Source organism: Caloenas nicobarica, chromosome 31 (assembly GCF_036013445.1).
Source record: "Caloenas nicobarica isolate bCalNic1 chromosome 31, bCalNic1.hap1, whole genome shotgun sequence".
NCBI classification, from domain to species: Eukaryota; Metazoa; Chordata; class Aves; order Columbiformes; family Columbidae; genus Caloenas; species Caloenas nicobarica.
Window position 1 is genome coordinate 846,172 of NC_088275.1, and position 22,668 is coordinate 868,839.

General features: G+C 56.8%; 1 protein-coding gene across 10 annotated transcripts in view; it reads right to left on the reverse strand.

Moving 5' to 3' along the window:
- Positions 1 to 22,668, reverse strand: part of MEF2D (myocyte enhancer factor 2D) — an 81,796-nt gene that overhangs the window by 16,004 nt on the left and 43,124 nt on the right. For 7 of the 10 annotated variants that reach the window (XM_065653538.1, XM_065653537.1, XM_065653535.1 and 4 more), the window contains exons 3-6: positions 17,167 to 17,463; positions 10,879 to 11,082; positions 4,580 to 4,717; positions 966 to 1,176 (exon numbers count right to left, since the gene is read on the reverse strand). In XM_065653538.1, coding sequence (XP_065509610.1) covers positions 966 to 1,176; positions 4,580 to 4,717; positions 10,879 to 11,082; positions 17,167 to 17,220 — 607 coding nt within the window. In that variant the 5' untranslated portion in view covers positions 17,221 to 17,463. Of the gene's footprint in view, positions 1 to 965; positions 1,177 to 4,304; positions 4,440 to 4,579; positions 4,718 to 10,878; positions 11,083 to 17,166; positions 17,464 to 22,668 lie in introns of all 10 variants that reach the window. The other 3 variants (XM_065653539.1, XM_065653536.1, XM_065653534.1) reach the window with 1 other exon arrangement.

Below are 22,668 nucleotides of genomic sequence, written 5' to 3' on the forward strand. Positions count from 1 at the left end.
GTGGTCACACGTTGTGTCCCTACCCCGCCCCATCGCAGCAGGGGACACGGGTGACGATCTCCTCTCCCCCAGTCTGCCCTCTGCCACCCATCGCCGGTCCCTGCTGGAAACGACTGCTCCCCCCGATCTGTCAGCAGATCCGCATGAGTAATCGCTCGGCGACCAACTGCAACCAGCACAGCCCGACTCAGAAAAGCCCTTTTTAGGCAGCGGTCCCGTGTCACCCGAGTGCCATCGGTGAGCAGGATGCCGGCAGCCACCCCCGAGCCTGGGAATGGTGCCCGGTGACTCATCTCCTTGCGCTGCCCAACCTCGAAATGGATCCCCGCGGGGACCTGGCGCTCGAAAAGACCTGGGTAAGGGCTGGGGGTGGGTGTCACACCCAGTTTAGATCCAAGGCACAAACTGGGGGCCTCAGCCTCTGGCAAGAGGGCAGGAGCAGGCACCCATGGGCAACACCAGGCTGTTGGTGCCAGCCACGGATGCAGGGACACGACCCTGGTGGCACCCTGGGCAGCGGATGGATCCAGCAGGGGTATCCCCTGTCTCCTGGGATCATAGAATCACAGAATGTCAGGGGTCGGAAGGGACCTCGGAAGCTCATCCAGTGCAACCCCCCTGCCGGAGCAGGAGCACCCAGCTGAGGTTACACAGGAAGGTGTCCAGGCGGGTTGGAATGTCTGCAGAGAAGGAGACTCCACAACCTCCCTGGGCAGCCTGGGCCAGGCTCTGGCACCCTCACCGCGAACAAGTTTCTTCTCCTATTCAAGTGGAACCTCCTGTATTCCAGTTTGTACCCACTGCCCCTTGTCCTGTCACTGGTTGTCACCCAGAAGAGCCTGGCTCCATCCTCCTGACACTCCCCCTTTCCATACTGATAAACATTAATGAGGGATGCTCGGTGCTGCATGCCCAGCAAGGGAGGACGAGACCGGGGGGGTGCGAAGGGTGACAGCATCGCTCACCTGCGCTGGCCGGCCTCTGCGGCAGCCCCGGGGACACCGTGTTCCTCTGCAGCGCTGGCTGCTGCGGTGACAGGAGCCGGGGGTCCGTCAGCGAGGATGTCACCAGGGACTGGGTCACCAGCGAGCTGCCTGGGTTGCTGAACTGCAGCGTGTTTTGGTTGGTCACCGGCACCGTCACCGGCATGGCGAAGTTGGGCGCGGGCACTGCGGACTGAAGAGAGAGCGGGTGTGAAGGGGGCGGCGCTGCAGGCGAGGAGCGGGGTGAACTCCTCACTTTGAGCGAGTCTGATCCTGCATCACCGCAGCAGCAACACTCGGCTGCTGATGGTGGGGGGACAGTCCAGGCCTTCCCAAACCCCAGTTTCCCTGCTGTACTTGCCCCCTGCCCGCACTGGCAGCCTGTAGGGATGCACCAGAGCCCGGATCCCGCCAGGGAAGACCGGGACGAGCAACCAGCTCTCCACTGGGACACCTCAAAGCTTTGCAACCAGTTGCTTGGCTCTCAGTTTGCAGGCTGTGTTTATTTCAGCGCCGCCCTTCCTCCCACCAGGCAGCCCCCAGGGATTTCCGAGCCCCTTCCTCATCTGGCAGGATGGGCAAAGCCCTCTCAAAGAGCCAGGAGCGGGTCACCGGTTCAGGCTGGCGTTGCTGGTGGTTGGGCACTGGCAAAAGCCTCGTTTTGCTCTGCACAGCCTCCAGGGGACACTGGGATCCCTCCTGGCACCTCCAGGAGCTGCTGGGAAGGAGAAGGAGCTGAGCCCAGGGAAGCAGCAGCATCCCTAAAGCTCTATCCTTGGCCACAGGTCAAGGACCAGCTTCACCTACCAGCGTCCCCGCTGGAGCCAGACTCGCCGCGATTATCCTGCTCGTCTGTCTTATGTCACTGATTTGCTCTTCGTTAACAGGAGCAGGCACCTGCTTAGAGGCTTTAGCAGGGGCTTTGCTAAAGTCCCACTTTAATTTGCTCAGGGCTGAAAAGGGCCGGGCGGGACCATCGCAGGGCTGCAGCTCAGACCCTGCAGGGCACAGGGAGCCGAGCATCCTCCCATCGCAGCTGGGCAGGGGTGCTGCCCCCCACAAATCCACTCCCAGATGGGTGATTTTCTTTTGGGGCAGAGGGTAGGACGGGAGGAGGGAGCAGGACGGGGTCTCACCCGCTGCTGGAACCCCCGAGCAGCCTCTCAAGGGCACCTCGTCCTTCAGGGACATCCCGGGGCTCAGCCAGGGGACGGTGGCTCTGACGGCATCGCCGTCGGGACTGGGCTCAACGCTCCTCAGCCCTTTACACACCAAAGAGCTGGAACCAAGAGCCCTCCCCCTGCTCAGCCCCAGCAGCTTCTTCTGCACAGCTGCAAAACCCAGGAGGGGGGAAGGTTTTCTTGGGCGTTGCATGAGCAGTGAAGCAGAGTTGTGTAATAAATCCCTGCCAACGCCTCTGCGTGTGTGCACAGAAGAGCCAGCCCCAGCGCACCACATCCTAAGCAGCACCGGGAAAAACCAGGAGGTTGATACATCAACCGGAGAGCAGAGTTTTGCTTTTAATCTACATCTACCCCATTGCACCTTCAAACAAGCGTCAGGCCCCGCTGCCCCGGGCGTGCAGCGAGACGCAGACCTGGGCCACCAGCTGAGTGGTCCCAGGTCCCCCTGCCCAACAGGGGACACAGGGAGGGACAGCAGTTTGCACATCGGTCCAAAATCTGGGGAAGAGATGCACACACCAGCCAAACCTCAACCATTTCTGTTCGCATTAAAAGCTATTGCAAACACCAAACGCAGAAGCCACACCAAGGCCTCTCTTTAGCGAACAAGGCTCTTGTTAAGCTTCGCCGGCCACCGGGTCTGGTTAGTTCTCGCCACACACCAAACCAACCCAGCTGGTTAAAAAGGAAAAGCATCTTCTTCAATCACACGCACTCCACCTGCATCGCTCAGTCCCTCGCTGCGCAGGGAGGTTTAGTGGGGGAACCAGATGCTACGCCCTGGCTCCAGAACACCCAGCACCTGAATGCCACCAGCCGAAACGACTTTAGGGCACGGACTGTTCCTTTACAGCATGTCTGGATGCTGCCGCTGGCAATGGGAGCCTGCTCAGAGCCCTCCCTTTGCAGCAGAAAAATACAGATGCTAAGCAGTCCCTGCTTTCCGAGGTTGTTTTGCACTGAGGAGAAACCTTTGCTGGGTTTTTGACCTATTTTGCACCAGCGGCAGGGCTTGCACAGCCGGAGGGGTGCACAGCCAGCCAGGGTGGAAACTGCCCCCCACTACTGAAACCAGGCAGGAACCTTTGGGAGGATGAGGCAGAGCCAAGCCCAGCTAATCCTGCCCTAAACCCACCCTGCAGGGCCGGGCTCAGTGGCACAGCAGAGCTGCAAGCAGCCGGCACCGCCTGCACCCCGGTTTTCTTCACCCCCCCAGCTCGCCCTGCGATGCAGGGGATGGAGATGCAGATTTTGGGGTCCTCGGGAGGCTCCTGGAGCGACGCAGCCTCCACCTGCTGAGTCAGCAAAATCGGGAGCTGTAATTTCACAAGCCCCAGTTCTCAGGAAAAGCCAGAATTTTAACGTGTGGAGGCTTGTAAAGCACAGAAGAGCAGATTTTTTTTTGGGGGGGGGGGGGATGTGTGAGTGTAATTTTTGCAGAGCTGCATCCAGCCCTTGCAAACGAGCCTCCTCTCTGCTCCCGGCAGCATTAATTACGGCTGCAGCGACTTGGGGCTAATCCCTCCGAAGAAGCCTTGCCTGCATCAATAGTCTCTGCTCCCTTGAACTAACAACTAATTTGCAACGTGTCCCCCTCCTCCTCCTCCCGTCTCCTGACACAAATCCCTTTCAGCGCTGTCCTGATGCCACCCCGGTGACGGCTCCGGGATCACAGGCTAAAACCTCCCTGGATTTCTGCCATGGCCACCAGCTGCCCCAAGGGCTGGGTGGATTTGGGGGGAATTAATGCAGAATCGCCAAAACCCTGCAGGGACGTGAGGGACCGACACAACCTCACATGGAGCAAAACGAGGCAAAACCCCATTTTTGAGGGTAAAAGGGACAAAAAAGGAGGCCCCAGTCCAAGCTTTGCAGCAAAGGAGGGGAGAGGACGTTGCTCCTGCGCTGCAGCTCAGCAACACCGGAGCTGAACGGTTTTCCCAAGGGTCGTTCCTGCTTCTCCGGGTGGGAAATGGGGGGACCCCCTCGTGCGTCTCACCCACGGGACGCGGGTGCATTCGGGGCTGGGGGGGCTGTGCGCATCGGCTCCCAAGCAAAGCCATGCAAAATCCAACCCCCGGCACCGGGAGGCATCCGGGGGGGCACGGGGTGGGGCTGCAGACCACCAGCTACTCACTGCGAGCCGGTAACTCTGCATCATTTTATCAAACTCCTCATCAATCTTTTTATATTTCTCCTCCGTCTGCGGGGTCAACGCAAACACTTCATCCCCTTCCGGGCTCTCGCACTCCCTGTGCTTCTTGTTCAGCGCCTGTTATGTTGTGGGGGGGGGACACGGGGGTGTCGGGGAGGGATTGGGGGATGAGGTTTGGGGGGAAATCGAACAGAAGAAAAACAAAACAAAAAAAGAACATATAATGAAGGTTTTCTGGCCACGAGGTGGGTACTTACACCGTATCGCTTGAACAGGATATCCAGATCCTCGCTGCCTTTACGGTATTTATCCTCCATCAAGGGGCTCTGGTCTATGGAGTCATCGCCGTCGGGCTCCGGGCTGTCACAGCCATTAAAACCTTTCTTTCTTAATGTCTGCAAACACAACCGGGACAGTCTGAGATCCGGGAGCGGGGATGGGGAACACGGGCAGGTCCCCCCAAAACATCCTCCAGGTCACACAGACGAGGACGTGCCCTCGCACAAATTAACGAGGTGTCATTGACTTCAGCGGGGTGACAGAGCCGGGATGCAGGTTTCAACGCTGGGGGTGTCTTTAATTTAGAAATTACACCGCAGGGATGGATGGATGGATGGATGGATGGATGGATGGATGGACGGATGGGGAGAAACTTCTTTGCTTTCAAAGGCTCTGTTTATGCCAGAGCTGAATTTGGCCCTGTACCAGCTCAGACTTATTCGTCACCTACAATTACTACAATGACAAGGAGGGGAAATAAACCTTAATGACATCTGCTCTCCCGCTAAAAATAGGGAAAACCTTCTTACAAATATGAAAATAAAAACAACGAAAAAGAAAAGCAAAAAGCAGCTTTGCCCCCAGCAAAAAAAAAAAAAACCCAGGCGAGCGGCACTTCCTAATGGCAAAGGTGGCACCGCAGCAAGAGCGCCACCGCACGAGAGGGCACCGAGTGACACCGGGGGTGACAGTGACAAAACCCGGGCATCAAACCCCGCACCAAGACCGGGCTGCACCGGCAGCAAAGGTCCCGGGCGCTGGTGCAGGTGCTAACGAGGCGATTTCTCCTCCTTCGTTAACCACAGGTCGGAGCTGCGCTCAGCGCACGGCGAAAAAACCCCCAAAGTTCCTCTTTCGTGCTCAGTAGCCAATTTGCAGATTGCGTTCCACATGCATATTTAATCATTCTATTTTCAAAATAGCAAAAGCAATTAGGTGTTATTATGGAATCCTCACTTGCCAATTTTTTTTTTTTTTTTTGGTAAGTCAAAGCTACAGAATTTCCTGGAAGTCTTGATCTCTTTTCCTGCCAAATTCAGCAGAGGGGGGGGAAAAAAGAGCCTTGACAATTTGCCCGTCTTCCCAAACACTAATAAACATCTCTATTTTGAGGCCAAAACGTATCCCAAAGTGGCTCTTCATCTACCTGCGGAACCACGGAGCTCGTACAGGGATTTTCTCTGGATAAAACCAGCGACGGCTCCGAGAGGGGCTGGGACGGGTTTTGCTTCGCGCCGGGTGGCAACGCTCAAGCAACAGCCACCAAACCCATTCCCCAGCCTGTTTCCCATCCAGCTGAAACTTTTCACAATATTTTCAATTAAAACGACTCCTCCGTGGTTGTAATTCTAACGCTCCCGACTTGGGTTAAATCCCCCGGGGGGAAATGTCCTCACCCACATCCAGCTCCACCGGCGACGGATCCGCTTCGCTGCGGCCACAGCGGCACCTGAAACCCCGTTTGGTGTCACCGATAATTCCTGCTACCTACTAATTATTACCTAATTACCTAATAATAATTCCACGTACTCCCAGTTCGTGTTATTTATCGTCTCTTTATAGCGGGAATCCAAGTCCTTGGCGTGGCCAGGAGGTTCCCAAACCTTTTCTGCATGTTCCCTGAGGATTTTTCCCTATTATTTTACTATTTTTGTACGTGTCCTTGTTTGTTTTTAGAATGGGCCAAAAAAAGGAACAGGTGCTGCTGGTGGGGAAGGAACAGCTTTGGCTTTTTTTTTTTTTTTGAAATGGCTTTTTACAGATTTTTTTTTCTAAAAACTTTTGTTCTGCTGATGCAGCCAAAAGATGGAAAGTCGAGTCTTTCCTTTAAAAAAAAAAAAAAAAGGTTTTTTCCTCCTTCCCTTTCTCTTGCAGAGGCAAAATGGGAAAAGTTGTTCGGTGAGCAGCGGAAGGGATGAGGCGGGTTTTCTCGGGGTGTCTGCGAAGGGTCCCAGCGGGTACCAGAGTCGGGGTGGGGACGAGCACCCGCCATCCACGGAACGACCGAGTGTCAGGGGTTGGAAGGGACCTCGGAAGCTCATCCAGTGCAACCCCCCCGCCGGAGCGGGAACACCCAGCTGAGGTTACACAGGAAGGTGTCCAGGCGGGTTGGAATGTCTGCAGAGAAGGAGACTCCACAACCTCCCTGGGCAGCCTGGGCCAGGCTCTGGCACCCCCACCGCGAACAAGTTTCTTCTCCTATTCAAGCGGAACCTCCTGTGTTCCAGTTTGCACCCGTTGCCCCTTGTCCTGTCACTGGCTGTCACCCAGAAGAGCCTGGCTCCATCCTCCTGACACTCCCCCTTTCCATATTGATCCCCATGAATGAGCTCAGCCCTCAGTCTCCTCTTCTCCAGCTCCAGAGCCCCAGCTCCTCAGCCTTTCCTCGGCAGGGAGATGCTCCACTCCCAGAAGTAGATGAAAAAAAATCAATTTTCAAAGGAGAAAAGCAGGATGAAAACCTCAGATGGCAAAAGAACCCGCTCACCATCATGTCGTTTCCCCACCGTCCCCGGGTCCCCCCGCAGGTGCTCCTGCTCCAGACAAGCTCGATGGCCATTCCCAGCTCATACGGGGGCAGATTTCCAACCCAAAAAGGGTGAAAGAGCAGCAGGAAATGCAGAACATGTGAGAGGAAACGATGCTTGACCAGGATGTGGCCGATTTCCCTTAGAGGAGGGACAATCAACCAGCCCAGGCTCTGGGGAAGTCTGGATGAGGATGGGGATGAGGATGGGGATGAGGATAGGGATGGGGATGAAGATGGGGATGGGGATGAAGATGGGGATGGGGATGGGGATGAGGATGGGGATGGGGATGGAGGAAGAGGATGGGGATGAGGATGAGGATGGGGATGAGGATGAGGATGGGGATGGGGATGAGGATGAGGATGGGGATGGGGATGAGGATGAGGATGGGGATGAGGATGGGGATTCGGTGCTGGCAGCTGCCTCTGCACTTCACCATCTCCTCAGCATCCTGCAAAATACCTGATTTTATGGCACCGCAGGGAATGACAACCCCAGGAAGGAAAAGTAGGGAAAAATCAGCCCCCAGCCAGCCATTCAGCCAGGGGGAGGACAGAAATGGCTGCGTGACTTTAACTGGCTGTAGCGTCCCCGTGCCTGGTGAGCTCTGCTCCCATCCAAGTCCTTTATCAGAAGCTGGCACATCAGCCGGGCTGCGAGGAAACGAGAAGCGACAGCGAGGAGCAAAGCCGGCGTGATCCCAGCCCGGCGCGCACGTGGCACCCAGCGTGCCTGTCTGGGGGCGTCAGCTGTCCCCCGCCTGACCAAGGAAACCCCCCTCTCTGCATTAAGAGAGATTTTCTCAGACTTAAAAGCTTGCAACGGCCAGGACTTTGCCGGGCACAGAGAGCCGGAGCTGCCGCGCGGCCGAATCCGGCTCCGACAGCCGCTGCCAATCGCCGGTGTGGCCGAAGGGTGGAGGTGGCTGCACTGGGGACAGTCCCCACAAGGCAGCCGGGGTGTCGAGTCCCTTGTGAATGGGGCCAGGGACGCTCACCCGGAGCAGCTCTGCCTCTCGCTAAACATCCAGGGAGATGAACCCCCCGAGGACACCCCCTGGCAGCACATGAGAGGGTGTCCCCAGTGTCTCCCACACCTCCCCAGGACCAAAAAAACAAAAGGGGGTGGATCTCATGGTTAACATTCTTTTAAATCATAATTTGAATGGACCAATTCGTATCACCTGGAGTTGACGGCCCAAGCAGCTTTACCCCAGGAGCCCCTCCAGGGAGGAGACCCTGGCTCTGCCAAGGCATCAGAGCCACAGCTCATTCCCCTTCCTCTGGGAACATAAAATCAATAGGCTTCCACAGACTCTGCCTTGATTCAGCCCGGTCCCGGTTGCTCCTCATCCTGCCGAGATGCTGGCAGAGCCGTTCCGGGCCGCACCCCTCCCGGAGCCACAGGCCTTATGGGGAAGGCAGGCGCCAGCCCCCTAAAATCCACTGAAAACCGTAGTCACAGCTTGTGCCGTCATGGCTCTGTAAATGCTCAGTGCCGGGGAAGCTTCCAGGATGCAAAGATACTCTTGGAGGAGTCAAGTCCAACAGGGAGCCACCAAGAACCACCAGGTAAACCGGGTCTGTGCGCAACGGGGACAAAGCCTGGCCCGTGGGACCTGACCTCGGCAAGATGGAAGTCTGCACCAGGAGCGAGAGCGGTCCTCTGGCAGAAATTTGGAAGAGAAAACAGTAAAAATGTTAGAGCAGCCATATCCCCGCTCCAAGACGAGAGGCGGACAGGGAGGGACGCCCGAGCGGCCTCGAAACCCGCCTGGGCCTCACTGGGTTTTGCTCCGAGGCGGCTCTGCCGGCGAGACGTGCCGAGCCCGGCACATTTGGGCCCTTTTTCTTGCCATCGCCAATATCCTTCCGCTCCCGATGTTCCTCTCCTCGGCTTTGGATGCAGATCCAGCTTTTCATGTGGTGCAAACACAGGATTTCTTTGGGTGCCAAGGACTGTGTGTAACTTGTCGGCTTTGGAGTGTTTGCATCTTGGACCATAAGGGAACAGAGAACGCTGCCCAAAATGTTTACGGTATTTTTAGGCCAAGACAAATCTGTTCGGCGCTGCGAGAGCCGCAGTCTGAGCAGCCCGGAGAGGCTGGGGAGGCTGCGCCGATGAGCGCGGCAGCGAACCGTGCCGGCAAACCCCCGGCATTTTCGCAGCCTGGCTCAAACGGGCCTAAAAAGGACCTTTTTGGACTATTTCGAAGGTCTGCACACAACCGTGTGCTTGCAGGATGGTCTCCAAACCCGCTGAGGGCAGGAAGGTGCTGCCGGGTGCTTGGCCGCAGCTCAGACCGCGCTGCAGCGTCGGGAACTGGGCAGACAACAAGGCAAAAACCTCTGGAAGCCCAAACCTCTCAAAAAGACGCATTTCAGGGAGAAGAAAAAAAAATAAAACAAGATTTAGGAGGCAGGCTTTTTTTTTTTTCCTTCTGCTTCATGAAATCAACGCCCGAGGACGCTGCCTGAGATGCTCCAAAGGGATTCAAAGGCTGATTCCTCCAGTAGCGCTTTGGAGCAGTGAAGCCTCGAGGGGCGCGAGGTCCGATCTGCCCACGGCTGGGCCGCTCCGCTCAGCCACGAACGGCTCCACGGCTGCTAATTTATGGCCGCCCATAATGTCACTAACGACCCAGTCGTGCCTTTGGTTTGCTGGGATTTGCCCAGTGTACAAGGCGGCTGCCCACACGCTGAAAAGGAACAACCGCGCGGCGGCTCCATCTTTGTAGGTGCTGCACCCTCCTGTGAGCCAAACCCCCCGCACTGCGCCCGGTGATGCTTGGCCAGAGCCGGGGATGAGGGGAAAGCAGTGGGGAGGGCCAGGGGGGTCACCGACAGCAAACGGCGGCCGAGCATCTCTGTGATGCTGCCAAGTTGGAGGAGGAAAGCGACTTTGACGTCGGCAAGGTTTGGAGCCAGTGTTCTCACAGCAAAACCATTCCTGGTGCTGGTGGGGTTGGTCAGACAGGACTCCGCATCCTCGGAAACCCAGACAAGCCTTCAGCAACATCAGTGACCCGTGAGATTTGCTATGCTTTGAGCAGGGATTGGACCAGAGGCACCCAAAGGTCCTTCCCAACCCAAATTCAGCTGCTGGTGCCCCCCTTATAATCCCGTGGTGTGTGCCTGAAACCATAGACAGGGCAAGGCCACCAGCTGCACCCCAGGGCAGCAGATGCCTCCAGATGCCCCTGGTTTGCCTGGACCACAGCAGAGCCATAGAATCATAGAATCACAGATGGTTTGGGTTGAAGGACCTTCCCAGCTCCCCCAGTGCCCCCCAGCCATGAGCAGGGACATCTGCACCAGCTCAGGTTGCTCAGAGCCCCGTCCAGCCTGGCCTGGGATGTCTCCAGGGATGGTTCAGCCACCACCTCCCTGGCCAACCTGGGCCAGGCTCTCACCACCCTCAGGGCCAACAATTTCCTTATATCCAGCCTGAATCTCCCTCCTTTAGTGTAAAACCATCACCCCTTGTCCTGTCGCAACAGGGCCTGCTAAAAAAAAAATCCCACAAAGCAAACCTGCACCTCAATTTCACAGCAGTAAATCAACACATAACCTGAGACAGCTTCAAACTCCACCACCAAGAACTGAGTATTTTTGTTGGCTGGACCAAAACCATGCAAAATGGACCCAGCAGTGGGTGTTGGAGATCCCCCCGCCGCCCTGAGCTGCAACGCTGGACCCAGCCCCGGCCCCACCACGACGGCAAAGCCGGGGATAGGACGGCAGCCTCACCTCGATGATGTCCGCGTTGGTCCGGCTCTCGTGGGGCTCGTTGTACTCGGTGTACTTGAGCAGCACCTTGTCCATGTCGGTGCTGGCGTACTGGAACAGCTTGTTGGAGTGGTTGAAGATGATGAGGGCGATCTCGCAGTCGCACAGGACGCTCAGCTCGTACGCTTTCTTCATCAAGCCGAACTTGCGCTTGGTGAAGGTCACCTGGAAGCAAGGAGAGCCACGGTCAGAGGCTGTGCCCACGCTGCCGCAGAGCCCAGCCCTCCCGAGAAAACCGCGACGAGCCCCGGAGGAAGAGCAAAAGGAAGGGGAGGGCAGAGGGAATCTCCTGTCCTCAGTTTCCCCAACTGGACGACCACCCCAAGCTCTCCTCTCACACCTCCCTCTTCCAGCCGCTTCATCCCGCTGCTTATTTTGGGATCCTCCAAAGGCAAACACTGCCCAAGCACAAAGATGATTATCAGCGTTAGAAATCACATATTGCCAAATCAAGAGAAAATAAATTTCAGCAAAATCCCCAGCAGAGCTACCATCTGTCCGGGGGCTGCGGGTTGTTGGGTTTTGTGGGGGTTTTTTTTAAGCTGAATATTCAAGCAGTGGCGATCTCGCCCTCACTTGCTGCCGTAGCCCTGAGAGAACTTGACCCCAGCAGCTGCGGAGCTGGCGGTTTGGCCACCCCGAAGTGGGTCAGGGTGCTGCCCTGCACCCCCCACCCACTCCCACCCGCTCTCCTGCCCCCCAGCACCCACTTTTGTGGGAGGCACCCGAGCCCCCCGCACCGGGCCGGCCGCTGCCTCCCTCTCGCTGTCCCCGTAACCTTGTTGGGGCATTTTTCCACATCACCACCCCACCTGGGGTCACCGCGACTGTGCCCCCTGTCCTCCCAACCTGCCCTGCCTTGAAATGAGCCCTCATTAGAGCTGTCAGCTAACGAAGCATCATTTGTAGGACTGATCTGGGTGAGCTGGCTGGGGGAGAGGGACAGAGTCGGGTGTGGGTTCTAAAGCCCTGTCCGGACACCAGGCAGACGTTGGGTGACGCTTCCCAGCCCACGCTGAGCTCGTCACAACGTCCTAACGGGACCCAGCGGGTCAGGAGGGACTGGGTTTGGGCTCCCCAGCCCGGCTGCAGCGCACGCGGCGCTGGCCCCGCCGCGCCGAGCGGTGCTGCCAGGGAAAGGTGCAACGCTTGGCCAGTGTCCTCTTAGAAAATCACAAAAGGAAACCAAAAGGAAAATAAACGGCAGGGAGGTCAGTGCTTTGCTTTCAGCATTGCTCTCGGTGGCGAAGCGGCATCCCGGGGAAGGGCTGGAGTTGAGCTGAGACGTCCTTGGGTGCCCAGAGCTGCTCCCTCGCTGCGCGCACGCACGCGAGGGCCTGACCCCGCTCAGGGCCTCTGCCGCCGGATCGATTTTGCGGCCGAACAGCTTCAATTCGCAGCGTTGAGGGAGGGGAGCAAACGAGGCTGCTGCCTTCGCTCAACTCCAGTTAGTGGCATTATGGTTGCGGTCCGAAGAGCTTAACCTGCAGCTTCCCCGGCCGCACCGGCGCTGATGAGCGTTGCCACAGTGATGCCACCGCGATGCCACTGGCAGCGCCCAGCGCGTCCTGCACCCAGTGCCCCCGGAGATGGATCCGCGTCCCTCGGGCAGTGGGGGCAAAGCAGGACAGCCCTGGGCACGGGGGAGCTGCCTGCCCCTCCCGGCCACCTCTCAGAGATCATTAAGCAGTAACGAGATTCGGCTCTAATCGCCTCATCCGCCGGGAGGCGCCGGGCCGGCACCCCGCGCCGCCGCTCCCCGCCACGTGCGCCCGCTCGCACCGTAGTCGGGCTGCGAGCACCAGCGCTCACGTTGGCAGCGCAAATTAAATTACTTGAGGGCCGGCGCTGGTGTCATCGGCAATTCCCCCTCCCTGGTGGCATCCCGGAGCCCTCGGCCCCGCAGAATCGCTGCTCGCAGGGCCGAGGCTGAGCCGGCAGCACCACGCTGCAGCCGCTGCCGCACCGCGCGGCTCCGGGTGGGACCCAGCTGTGGGTTTGCTCCCCCGCCAGGACAGGCACCAAAGCCAACCCGGGGCTCCCCAGCAGCGTTTCTGGTCCCACTAGAGAACAGCTTTCCCAGCGCGGGCCGGCACGGCGTGCCTTGGCTGTTCCCACCGCGACAGTCCCGCTGCTCGACTGACGCTCGACACAACCTGTAGCAGTTGTACATCCGCCTGAGATCTGGAGGTTTCAACGGGGCAGTCGATGGCTCTTTTAGCACCTTTTGTGCCCCAGTGTGCGTGTCCCCACGTACACACCAGGGTGGTACCAAGGTGCTGTCAGCCACATCCTCCCCTACCCCGGGTCAGGGTGACTTCACCTCCACCAGCTGGGGGGGCAGGAGGGGTGGGACCCTCGGTCAATTGACCGGGTCCTTAACGGGACCCTGAGTCAATCGACAGCAGAGGAGGTGCCCAGAGTAGCTGCAAAGCATCTGGACCATGTTGTAACGCCCACAGCCACATCTGACCAGACTATAAAACGGGGTTCCTGCCGAAGGCCCCCTTGGAGTGGCCTTGTGGGAGCCGCAGGTCTGTGAACGGGAGCCCTCCCCTTAGACTGGGACGCCGTCTACGGTAACTTCCCGGGATTGAGAGCGTCTCACCTCCTCGTTTGGGTGAGTGGTAATTTACTGGATATCTCCTTGAATGAGTCCTTGCCTAACCAGGCAAGTGCGAGTCCTCGCCTAAGCCAGGCGAATGATTATTTCTTGTGGTCACCCTGGAGTCAGAGGGCTCTGGTTTGTTTTTTGTGTGTGCATGCACGCTGTGGATCCTCATTATTCTTATTTTGCTGTACCCCAGTAATCTCCTCAACCGATATCCGAACTTGTATTTTATGTTGTCGGAGTGCTAATTGTATAAACCCTGTTTCTGGTCGGTTTATTGGCTGCACTTTTCCAGCCAGAATAAAGTCTGTTTGGGAACTCGTTGTCCGCCTAAAACTGACTTTGGGGTGCCTCTGTGACACAGGCCCAGGAGCCCTGGAGAGGAACATGTACAGCGTTGCCACCAAGATGGGGGGAACAGCCATGGGCGGCTGATCCTGCGGCTGCTGGTGCCAGGGACACCCCCCCAAAAAGCACCTTGCCATGCGCCACGAGCCCGCTCGGCCACCGAGCCCAGAGGGCAAGGCCTGCGAGCAAGGGGCAGCTCCTGGTACAGCCACGGTTTGGGTCTTGCCATTGAGCAACGGAGGATCCTCCCCAGCAATGGCAAAGGCATGAGGTTACTCGCCCAAGAAATCAACCAACAACCTGGGCAGAGTCAAGCGGAACCCAAAGCACCAAATATAATGATCCCTCTGCGAATGAGGGGATGTTTCCTCTGCAGACAGGGACGGGGTGGAGGAGCAGCCCTCTGCCTCAGCGCCCGCACTTCTTGCAGAGAAAAGCAAAGATGTGCCATTTAACCAGCCTTGATGCACAAAAGCATCGGCTAATGCCGCCCTGCGCATCTGCCATGACCCGGCATGGAACCCCAACCCTGCCGCGGAGGGGCCGGGACGGCCATGGGCACGAGCCTCATCTAGAAGAATTAACCTTGTAAGTCTAAGAGGGTAATCAAATCTCATGCTTCAGGGCATAAGCCGATCACCAAAGGGGTCAGGAAGGAATTACAGCCCCACACTAGCAGGGGATTTTTGCCTTTCCCCTGATGCAGACCATATTGGCCGTTGCCAGAGTCAGCAGGCCGGCCCTGAAGGACTGATGGTCTGATCTGTTATGGCAAATCCTCTCCAGTAATTCCCCTAATGACATTAGTGACTCTTACTTGCTCTCCTCTCCTGGTTTTGGCTTCTGCTGTAATTCTGGTCTCCTCTGCACGGCTCAGGGTCTGTGCACCCATGGGAGGCAAGACCTGGGCTGGGAGCAGGGTCGGACTCACCGATGCCGCGGGTTCGTGCAGGATGCGTGATGAAGAGCTTCACTGCACAGCAAAGGCTTGACCTGAACTCTGCCCGGGGTCCACAACACCTCGGTGGCCCCAAATCACCGTTATTGATGAACTCTGCTTGCAGAGCGAGCAGAAAGCTCGGTGTGGAGAGCGGCTCTGCCTGGACCTCCCTGGTGACCCTCTCCTGCTCCAGCGCATCCCCACGCTAGTCCCGTTCCCCTCCCGCTCCCAACACGTGCGGGTGCTGCGGGAGCCGGCCGGGTGCCCGTGCTCACCGGGGACGGTGCCAGCTCATCCCTGCAGACATCCCAGGCCAGGCTGGACGGGGCTCTGGGCAACCTGAGCTGGTGCAGATGTCCCTGCTCATGGCAGGGGGGCACTGGGGGAGCTGGGAGGGTCCTTCAACCCAAACCAGCTGTGATTCTGCGACAGCCCACGGACACAGCTCATCTCTGGTCCGCAACAACAGCAGGAGAGGGAGGGAAGAGGCACGAGTTGAAGCGAGACGGGCTATTTCTGAGCCCAGAGAGCGGCTCCTGGCATTGCGCACACACAGTGCAAGGCAGCAGGGGTTTCGATCACCCCCTTTACAGGGGTTCCAGCCGCCCCAGCTCCGTGCGGCTCCCACAGCGGATGGAGCAGATCAGCACCCGCTGCCTGGAGCATCCGCTCCTCACAGAACGTTCTCTTCTTGCTCTGTCCTTGTTTCCCAAAGAAAGGGAGCAGTGAAAAGAATTGACTGCAAAGCCTGCGCTGATGACCAATTTAACAGCTGCTGCTTCGCCGACACCCGACCGAAACAGGGCTGGGGTTTTGGAAAAGCAAAACGATATGTGCCACGCTTGTGCGGAAAGCCCGGGATGGGGAGCGATGCTCCTGCGCTGGGTTTTGGAAGAACCAGCCCAGCCGCGGATAAAGCTGCTGTCAAGGGAAAATCAACATTCCCCAGATCTAGGAACTGGGTTTTGGGGACAAAACCTGACACCTAAAACCATGGCACCCAGCGCTAAACCCCACCTGGGTTTGGCTTGGCCATGGAGACCTCAGCATCTCCGGCCCCCTCAGCCACCCCCCGCACCAAGGAGCAGCTCAACACCCACAAAAATGCCTCCCAGCGCTTGGCTTCTGCTTTTGGCACGGAAACGCCACTTTCCTTTCCTGAAGGCTTATACAACCGGCTCGGCTGTGCCATCAGCCTCCAGCATTACCAAAGATTTTCCGTCCATCCGAACGTCTAACGGGGCTGCGATGCTGCAAATCGCTCTCTCCCCACACAACGCTCGGCAGCGCTGCCCCATAAAACACACCCCGGCGTCTTTAACGACCCCCAACACCCTATTTCCTGCTAATTATGGAAATAAACAGTGCCACGAGCAACGGGGAGATTACCAAAAACATTTTATACCCACCCCATCCCCGAGCCACCAAATAAAGCTGTAATGAAGAAAACCTGCAATCTTCTATTGTTCTGCTGTGGAGCAATAAATCAGTTCATCCAATTCTGCTATTTGCCACTTTTTTTAAGCATTAGGAATATAGGCTATACGCATAATTTTTTTTTTTCTGGAATAAAAGCAGTAAAATGAAATGTGGTACGTCGGACTGGGGTCTTTGCAGGGATGGGTAGACCAAAGGCAGAGGGTTGGACCCGCTGAGCCAAACTCGGGGACCATGGGAGCAAAGGGACCCGCCTGAAATTCTTGTGGTTATGGGGAAATACATCAACGGATTCATCACAGAGCAAACCTGGTCCAGCAAAGCTCAGCTGGTCCAGCCCAAGAAACACATAAATTAGGGAAAAATCTGTTGGTTTTTTTTTGTCTGGGATATACACATGTATTTCTACACGCATGCACATGCATGCATGTCTACGGCCTGGCTTCAACAAGAGAACAAGAAAAAAACCCTGGACGCATATACGTCTTCAAATTAAAAAAAGAATAATTTGGGTTGTTTGCGTTCAGAAAAATGGATACTTGTTGTGGCTGTTTTTTATTGGAAAAACCTCACGGAAAATGTCAACTGAAATATATTTTCTGCAAGACAAAAAAAAAAAAAAAAAAAAAGGCAACTAACTGGAGAAGATACTTTCTTCTGGAAAAGCGCTTAGATGGAAACTCCAAGACGAGGAGCAACGCCTGGGCGGGGGCCGCGGGTCCCGCACGACAGAACGCGGCCTTTTCCCTGGGTTTGGGATCCGCCTGAATCCAGCCCCGGTGCTGAGTTTTGCCCATCTGCTTCTTCTATGGGTTGGGAGAGAAAAGCACCACTTGGGCCAAAATGGGATGGAAACGGGTCGTTTGGAAGCAGAACCCTTAAAATGAGCGGGTGAGGAGGGGGAGGCACCGACCTGCCGATTGCGCTCGTCCGTGATCCGCTGGATCTGGATCTTTTTTCTCCCCATCTTCTCGGGAAATCCTCGCCGCAGCCGGGACGACTTCGCTTCAGGGCAGGGGAAAAGGAGCCCCCGTTTTAAAACGCTTTCATTAAAGAGCGTGGGGGGCTTTCTTTTGTTGGATGAAAAAACAAACCAGAATAAAAAAAAAAACCCCAGCAAAATAAAAAATAAAAAAGAGAGTTCTGCGTCACTCCTTGCTCAGTTCATGGTCTCCTCCTGTGTGGCCGGATCCAGCGGCTGCTCAGAAACCTGCAAAAGGAGAGAGACAAGGGGTGAGACTGTGTGTCCCCAAACCCATCCTAGCGCTGGTACCCCCCCAGCATCCTCCCAGCATCCTCCCAGCATCCTCCCAGCATCCTCCCAGCATCCTCCCAGCATCCTCCCAGTACCCCCCCAGCATCCTCCCAGCAGCCTCCCAGCATCCTCCCAGCAGCCTCCCAGCATCCTCCCAGTATCCTCCCAGTATCCTCCCATTGCCAGCCCAGGGAGGGCTCCGCTCCATCCTCCCGGCTCAGGCTTGCAAAGGGATTTATCCAACCTGGTCTTGAAAAACCGCAAGGACGGAGCCCAAAAATGCCCACGTCACAGGACGAGCACAGCGAGGCTCATCCAGGACACGACAGCAACGAGCCCGTGAATCATTATTCCTCCCTGACACTCCGGACTTTTTTTTTTTTCCCTCTTAATAAAGTCATAAGCAGTCGAGTGGCTGGTGATTAGCCTGGGCAATTTAAATCCATCTCCAACTCCTGCATTAATCTTCAATTTGGAATTTTAAAATGTCTTTATTTGATTACTTTAAAAAAAAAACCCTATAATCAGGCACAGAAACCTAATTCCACGGGCGAGGGGAAGGACCCTGAAGGAAGGCGAGACAGCCCAGGGATCGACAGCTCGCAGCAACGGCTGGATGCCGGTTGTTCCCATCGACCTGGGGTGTGTGCGGATCGACTTGGGGGATCTTTGCTCGACACCTCCCTCCCCAAAGGAGACCCGGGGGACCGGGCACAGCTCCTTTCTCAGCCTCACCCCACAAGCCCACACCGGATAACAGGGCAACCGCATCCCCCGGTCACAGAATCGTAGAGTGTCAGGGGTTGGAAGGGACCTCGGAAGCTCATCCAGCGCAACCCCCCCGCCGGAGCGGGAACACCCAGCTGAGGTTACACAGGAAGGTGTCCAGGCGGGTTGGAATGTCTGCAGAGAAGGAGACTCCACAACCTCCCTGGGCAGCCTGGGCCAGGCTCTGGCACCCTCACCGCGAACAAGTTTCTTCTCCTATTCAAGCGGAACCTCCTGTGTTCCAGTTTGCACCCATTGCCCCTTGTCCTGTCACTGGCTGTCACCCAGAAGAGCCTGGCTCCATCCTCCTGACACTCCCCCTTTCCATATTGATCCCCATGAATGAGCTCAGCCCTCAGTCTCCTCTTCTCCAGCTCCAGAGCCCCAGCTCCTCAGCCTTTCCTCGGCAGGGAGATGCTCCACTCCCTGCAGCATCTTCGTGGCTGCGCTGGACTCTCTCCAGCAGTTCCCTGTCCTGCTGGAGCTGAGGGGCCCAGAACTGGACACAATATTCCAGCTGCGGCCTCCCCAGGGCAGAGCAGAGCGCCAGGAGAACCTCTCTGACCTACTGACCACCCCCTTCTAATCCCCCCCAGGTCCCATTGGCCTTCCTGGCCACAAGGGCCCAGTGCTGGCTCAGCCCACAGCACCCAGTATTCCCACTTGGTCACCCATGCAAGGACTAACCGGGCCTGACCCTGCTTAGCTTCCAAGATCGGCCATTCTCAGGGTGCAATGGTTGTATATATTTTATATATATATGTTCCCCAAGTGTATCCTGATAGTATCTGAACTAAACCCTTTTTTCAAGGGCAGAGTAGAGAGGAGGAGAATCTCTCTGGACCTACTGACCACCCCCCTTCTAATCCCCCTCAGGTCCCATTGGCCTTCCTGGCCACAAGGGCCCAGTGCTGGCTCATGCTCACCCCGCTGTCCCCCAGCACCCCCAGCTCCCTTTTCACTGCTCTCCAACAGCTCATTCCCCAACTTACACCGGAACCTGGGGTTGTTCCTGCCCAGACACAAGACTCTACGCTTGCTCTTGTTATATTTCATTACATTTCTCCCCACTCAGCTCTCCAGCCTGTCCAGGTCTCGCTGGACCCGACACTGCATCCGGCTGTCCCACGGCCCCAACCAACCGCCCAGCCCCATTTCACCCCATTTTGCAGCCTGCACTGCGTCGCAGTGGGATAGAGGGGGAAAGCTCATTTTTCTGCAGGTCTGTTTATCTCCCGGTTCTGTCTCCGAGTGGCCGGGTAAGAGCAGGGATAACATTGCACTTCAGACGAGGGTGCCCGTGCCAAGACCTGGGCAGAGGGAAAAGCTGGTCCCAAAATAGCTTCTATCTTCCTCGACTTGGCGGCTCCCAGCCCTCGGCTGTGTTACAAAAAAAAAAAAAAAGAGCTTTTCCTCCCCTCTCATCATCCCAAATTCACTCGCAGCATCCGCAGCCGCCCCGACCGAGCTCCTGCTCCGCTCCCACCCCGAGCACGGAGCCCCCAGACCCCGCTGAGCCCCCCGGGCCCTCGGCCCCGACCTTCGCCTCCTCATCAGACCAACCTCTGACACAAACGAGCCCTGATGGCCTCGCTCCCACACTTGTTTTTCGGGGTTCACTGAGTCGTGTGAGCAACTTTTCTCCTCTGCTTTTTGGGAGGGTAAAATTATTCATTGTGCATCATGCTCTGTGGTTTCAGTGATGGTTCGAGCACTCAAGAAGGGAGAGGGGAGATGAGATTTTTTTTCCTCCTCTGACATCCACAATTTGCCCTCTGGGGAAGACAAGCAATGGGGAGCCCAGGAAGGGCCATTTGCAGGAGAGCAGAGAGACAAAGGCAGCAAAAATGCTTTTTTTTAATGTAAGTCCCACCAGGAATGCTCTTTGCAAGGACAAACTGTACAGGGATGGCGTCTGCTGCTTGAATCATTATTTCTTGAAATCGGTGTGTGTTTCCCCTCCCAGCAGCAAACAGGAGGGACTGTCTGGCTACAAGCAGCACCGGTGCTGCAGGGGATGCCGAGACGGTGCCAGAGGGATGCGCTTTGGCTGCTGCTCACCATCCCTCTGTGGCCAGCCCCGAGAAGGCCAGTTGCAGAGCACCACCAGTCCCACGGCATCGCCGGTCCCAGGACATCACTGCTCCCAGAGCATTGCCGGTCCCAGGGCATTGTCTGCCCCAGAGCATCACTGGTCCCAGGGCATCGCTGGTCTCAGAGCATCACTGGTCCCAGGGCATCACTGGTCCCAGGGCATCACGGGTCCCAGAGCATCACTGGTCCCAGGGTACCACCAGTCCCAGGGCATCACCGGTCCCAGGGCATCGCTGGTCCCAGAGCATCACTGGTCCCAGGACATTGCTGGTCTCAGGGCATCAGTGGTCCCAGAGCATCACCAGTCCCAGGGTACCACCAGTCCCAGGGCATCGCCGGTCCCAGGGCATCACCGGTCCCAGGGCATTGCTGGTCCCAGTGCATCACTGGTCCTGGGGCATTGTCTGTCTCAGGGCATCACTGGTCCCGGGGCATTGTCTGTCCCAGGCCATCGACGGTCCAGGGCATTGCTGGTCCCAGAGCATTGCTGATCCCAAGGCATCACCAGTCCCAGGGTGTAGCTCGTCCCAGAGCATCACCAGTCCCAGGGCATCGCCGGTCCCAGGGCATCACTGGTCCTAGGGCATCACCAGTCCCAGTGCATCACTGGTCCCAGAGTATTGTCTGTCCCAGGGCATCGCTGGTCCCAGAGCATTGTCTGTCCCAGGGCATTGCTGGTCCCAGGGCATCGCTGGTCCCAGGCCATTGTCTGTCCCAGAGCATCACCAGTCCCAGGGCATCACTGGTCCCAGGGCATCACTGGTCCCAGAGCATTGTCTGTCCCAGGGCATCGCTGGTCCCAGGGCATCGCTGGTCCCAGGGCATTGCTGGTCCCAGCGCATTGTTGATCTCAGGGCATCGCTGGTCCCAGCGCATCACCAGCCCCATGTGTGGCTGCTTGGGCTGGCACACTGAGCAGAGGATAGAGGTGCCGGGCTGCCACAAGAGCATCTCTCAAAGGCGGGTGATACAGAAAGAGCCAAAAGGAAAAAGAGGACTTTTGTTTCAACCACACAGAGTGGCCACTTGGCATTTCCACCACCATGAGCCCAGGCAGGAGAGAGCCCACAGCCACGAGGCCGGGGGCCGACGTGAGGATTTTGCATGCGCAGAGAAAATTTGGTGGAGGAGGAACTTTCCACTGAGTTTACTTCGCAGCTTTTCCCTTTGGAGTTGCCATTTCTTTAAGCTGGCTGAAAAATATTCACCTTCACCATCTTCAAAACCACCAGCAGCGTGAAGTAGCAGCAGCTCTGCATCCGGACCCAGGGCAAGATGCTAATTCTTTCCTTGTGCTACAGCTCTTGGACAGAGAAATCTTCTGAAAAGACAGTGGATTTACTGTCCAAACCAGAGAGGAACTCTCCAGAAGCAACAATAAACACTGGAGAACAACGGGCAATAAATTTAAACCGAGTGAAAGGAAACATATTTTAACACAATTCATTTGTGGGACTTCTTCACAGGATGCTATCGTGGCCAAAAGCTTTGCGGCATTCGAAAAAGAGATGGGATGTTTGTAGGGATGAGGAGAAAACGCTGGTGCTGCTCATCCCCAGCCCGAGCTTCGTGCGAGATGATGCTTCTCATCTGGGAGCAGCTGCGTTCGAACCGCACTCCCCTCCCCGTGCCACAAATCAAACGCAGGCGTCCTGATACAAACCACCTTTTTCAACCATCAGACCATGTTCCTCCTGCTGCTCTCAAATTCCAGTGCCCATGGTCCCAGCCCCAGGGCACCCGGATAAGGTCCCCCGCAGGAAAAAGGCAATTTGACAACACTTTGTTTGTCATCGTGGGGAGAAAGGAGCCAGAGACGCCCCTGATCGCGCTCTGTGCACGGGAAGGAAAACTCCCAATGGCAAACGTGGTCCTCGGATGGGAGACAGACGGAGAACATCACGGCACTGTTTGCTGCCCTCCAAACTCATCCGACGGAGGGGCTTTAAAACAACCCACTTTTCCTCTTCGTCTTCCCAGACTGCAGTTGGGGTTTTGGGCTGGGTTTGTTTGGTTTTAGGTTGGGTTTTTTCCCAACCTATTTTTGAACCCAGGTGTTCTTTCACGTTTCCTGCCCAGGTGGCTGTTTCAGAAAGTCCGACCACAGGTCCGAGTTTCTGATCAGCATCTGCAAGTGCAAGAAACCTGGAGAGATTCCCTCTCTCCTGCCCACTGCGCCGGCACCACCGGTGAGCAGCCCGGCAGCACCCGCTGTGCAGCGAGCCGAGCACCCCAGAGCTCCCCATCGCAGAGCAACAGAATCCCAGAGTGTCAGGGGTTGGAAGGGACCTCGGAAGC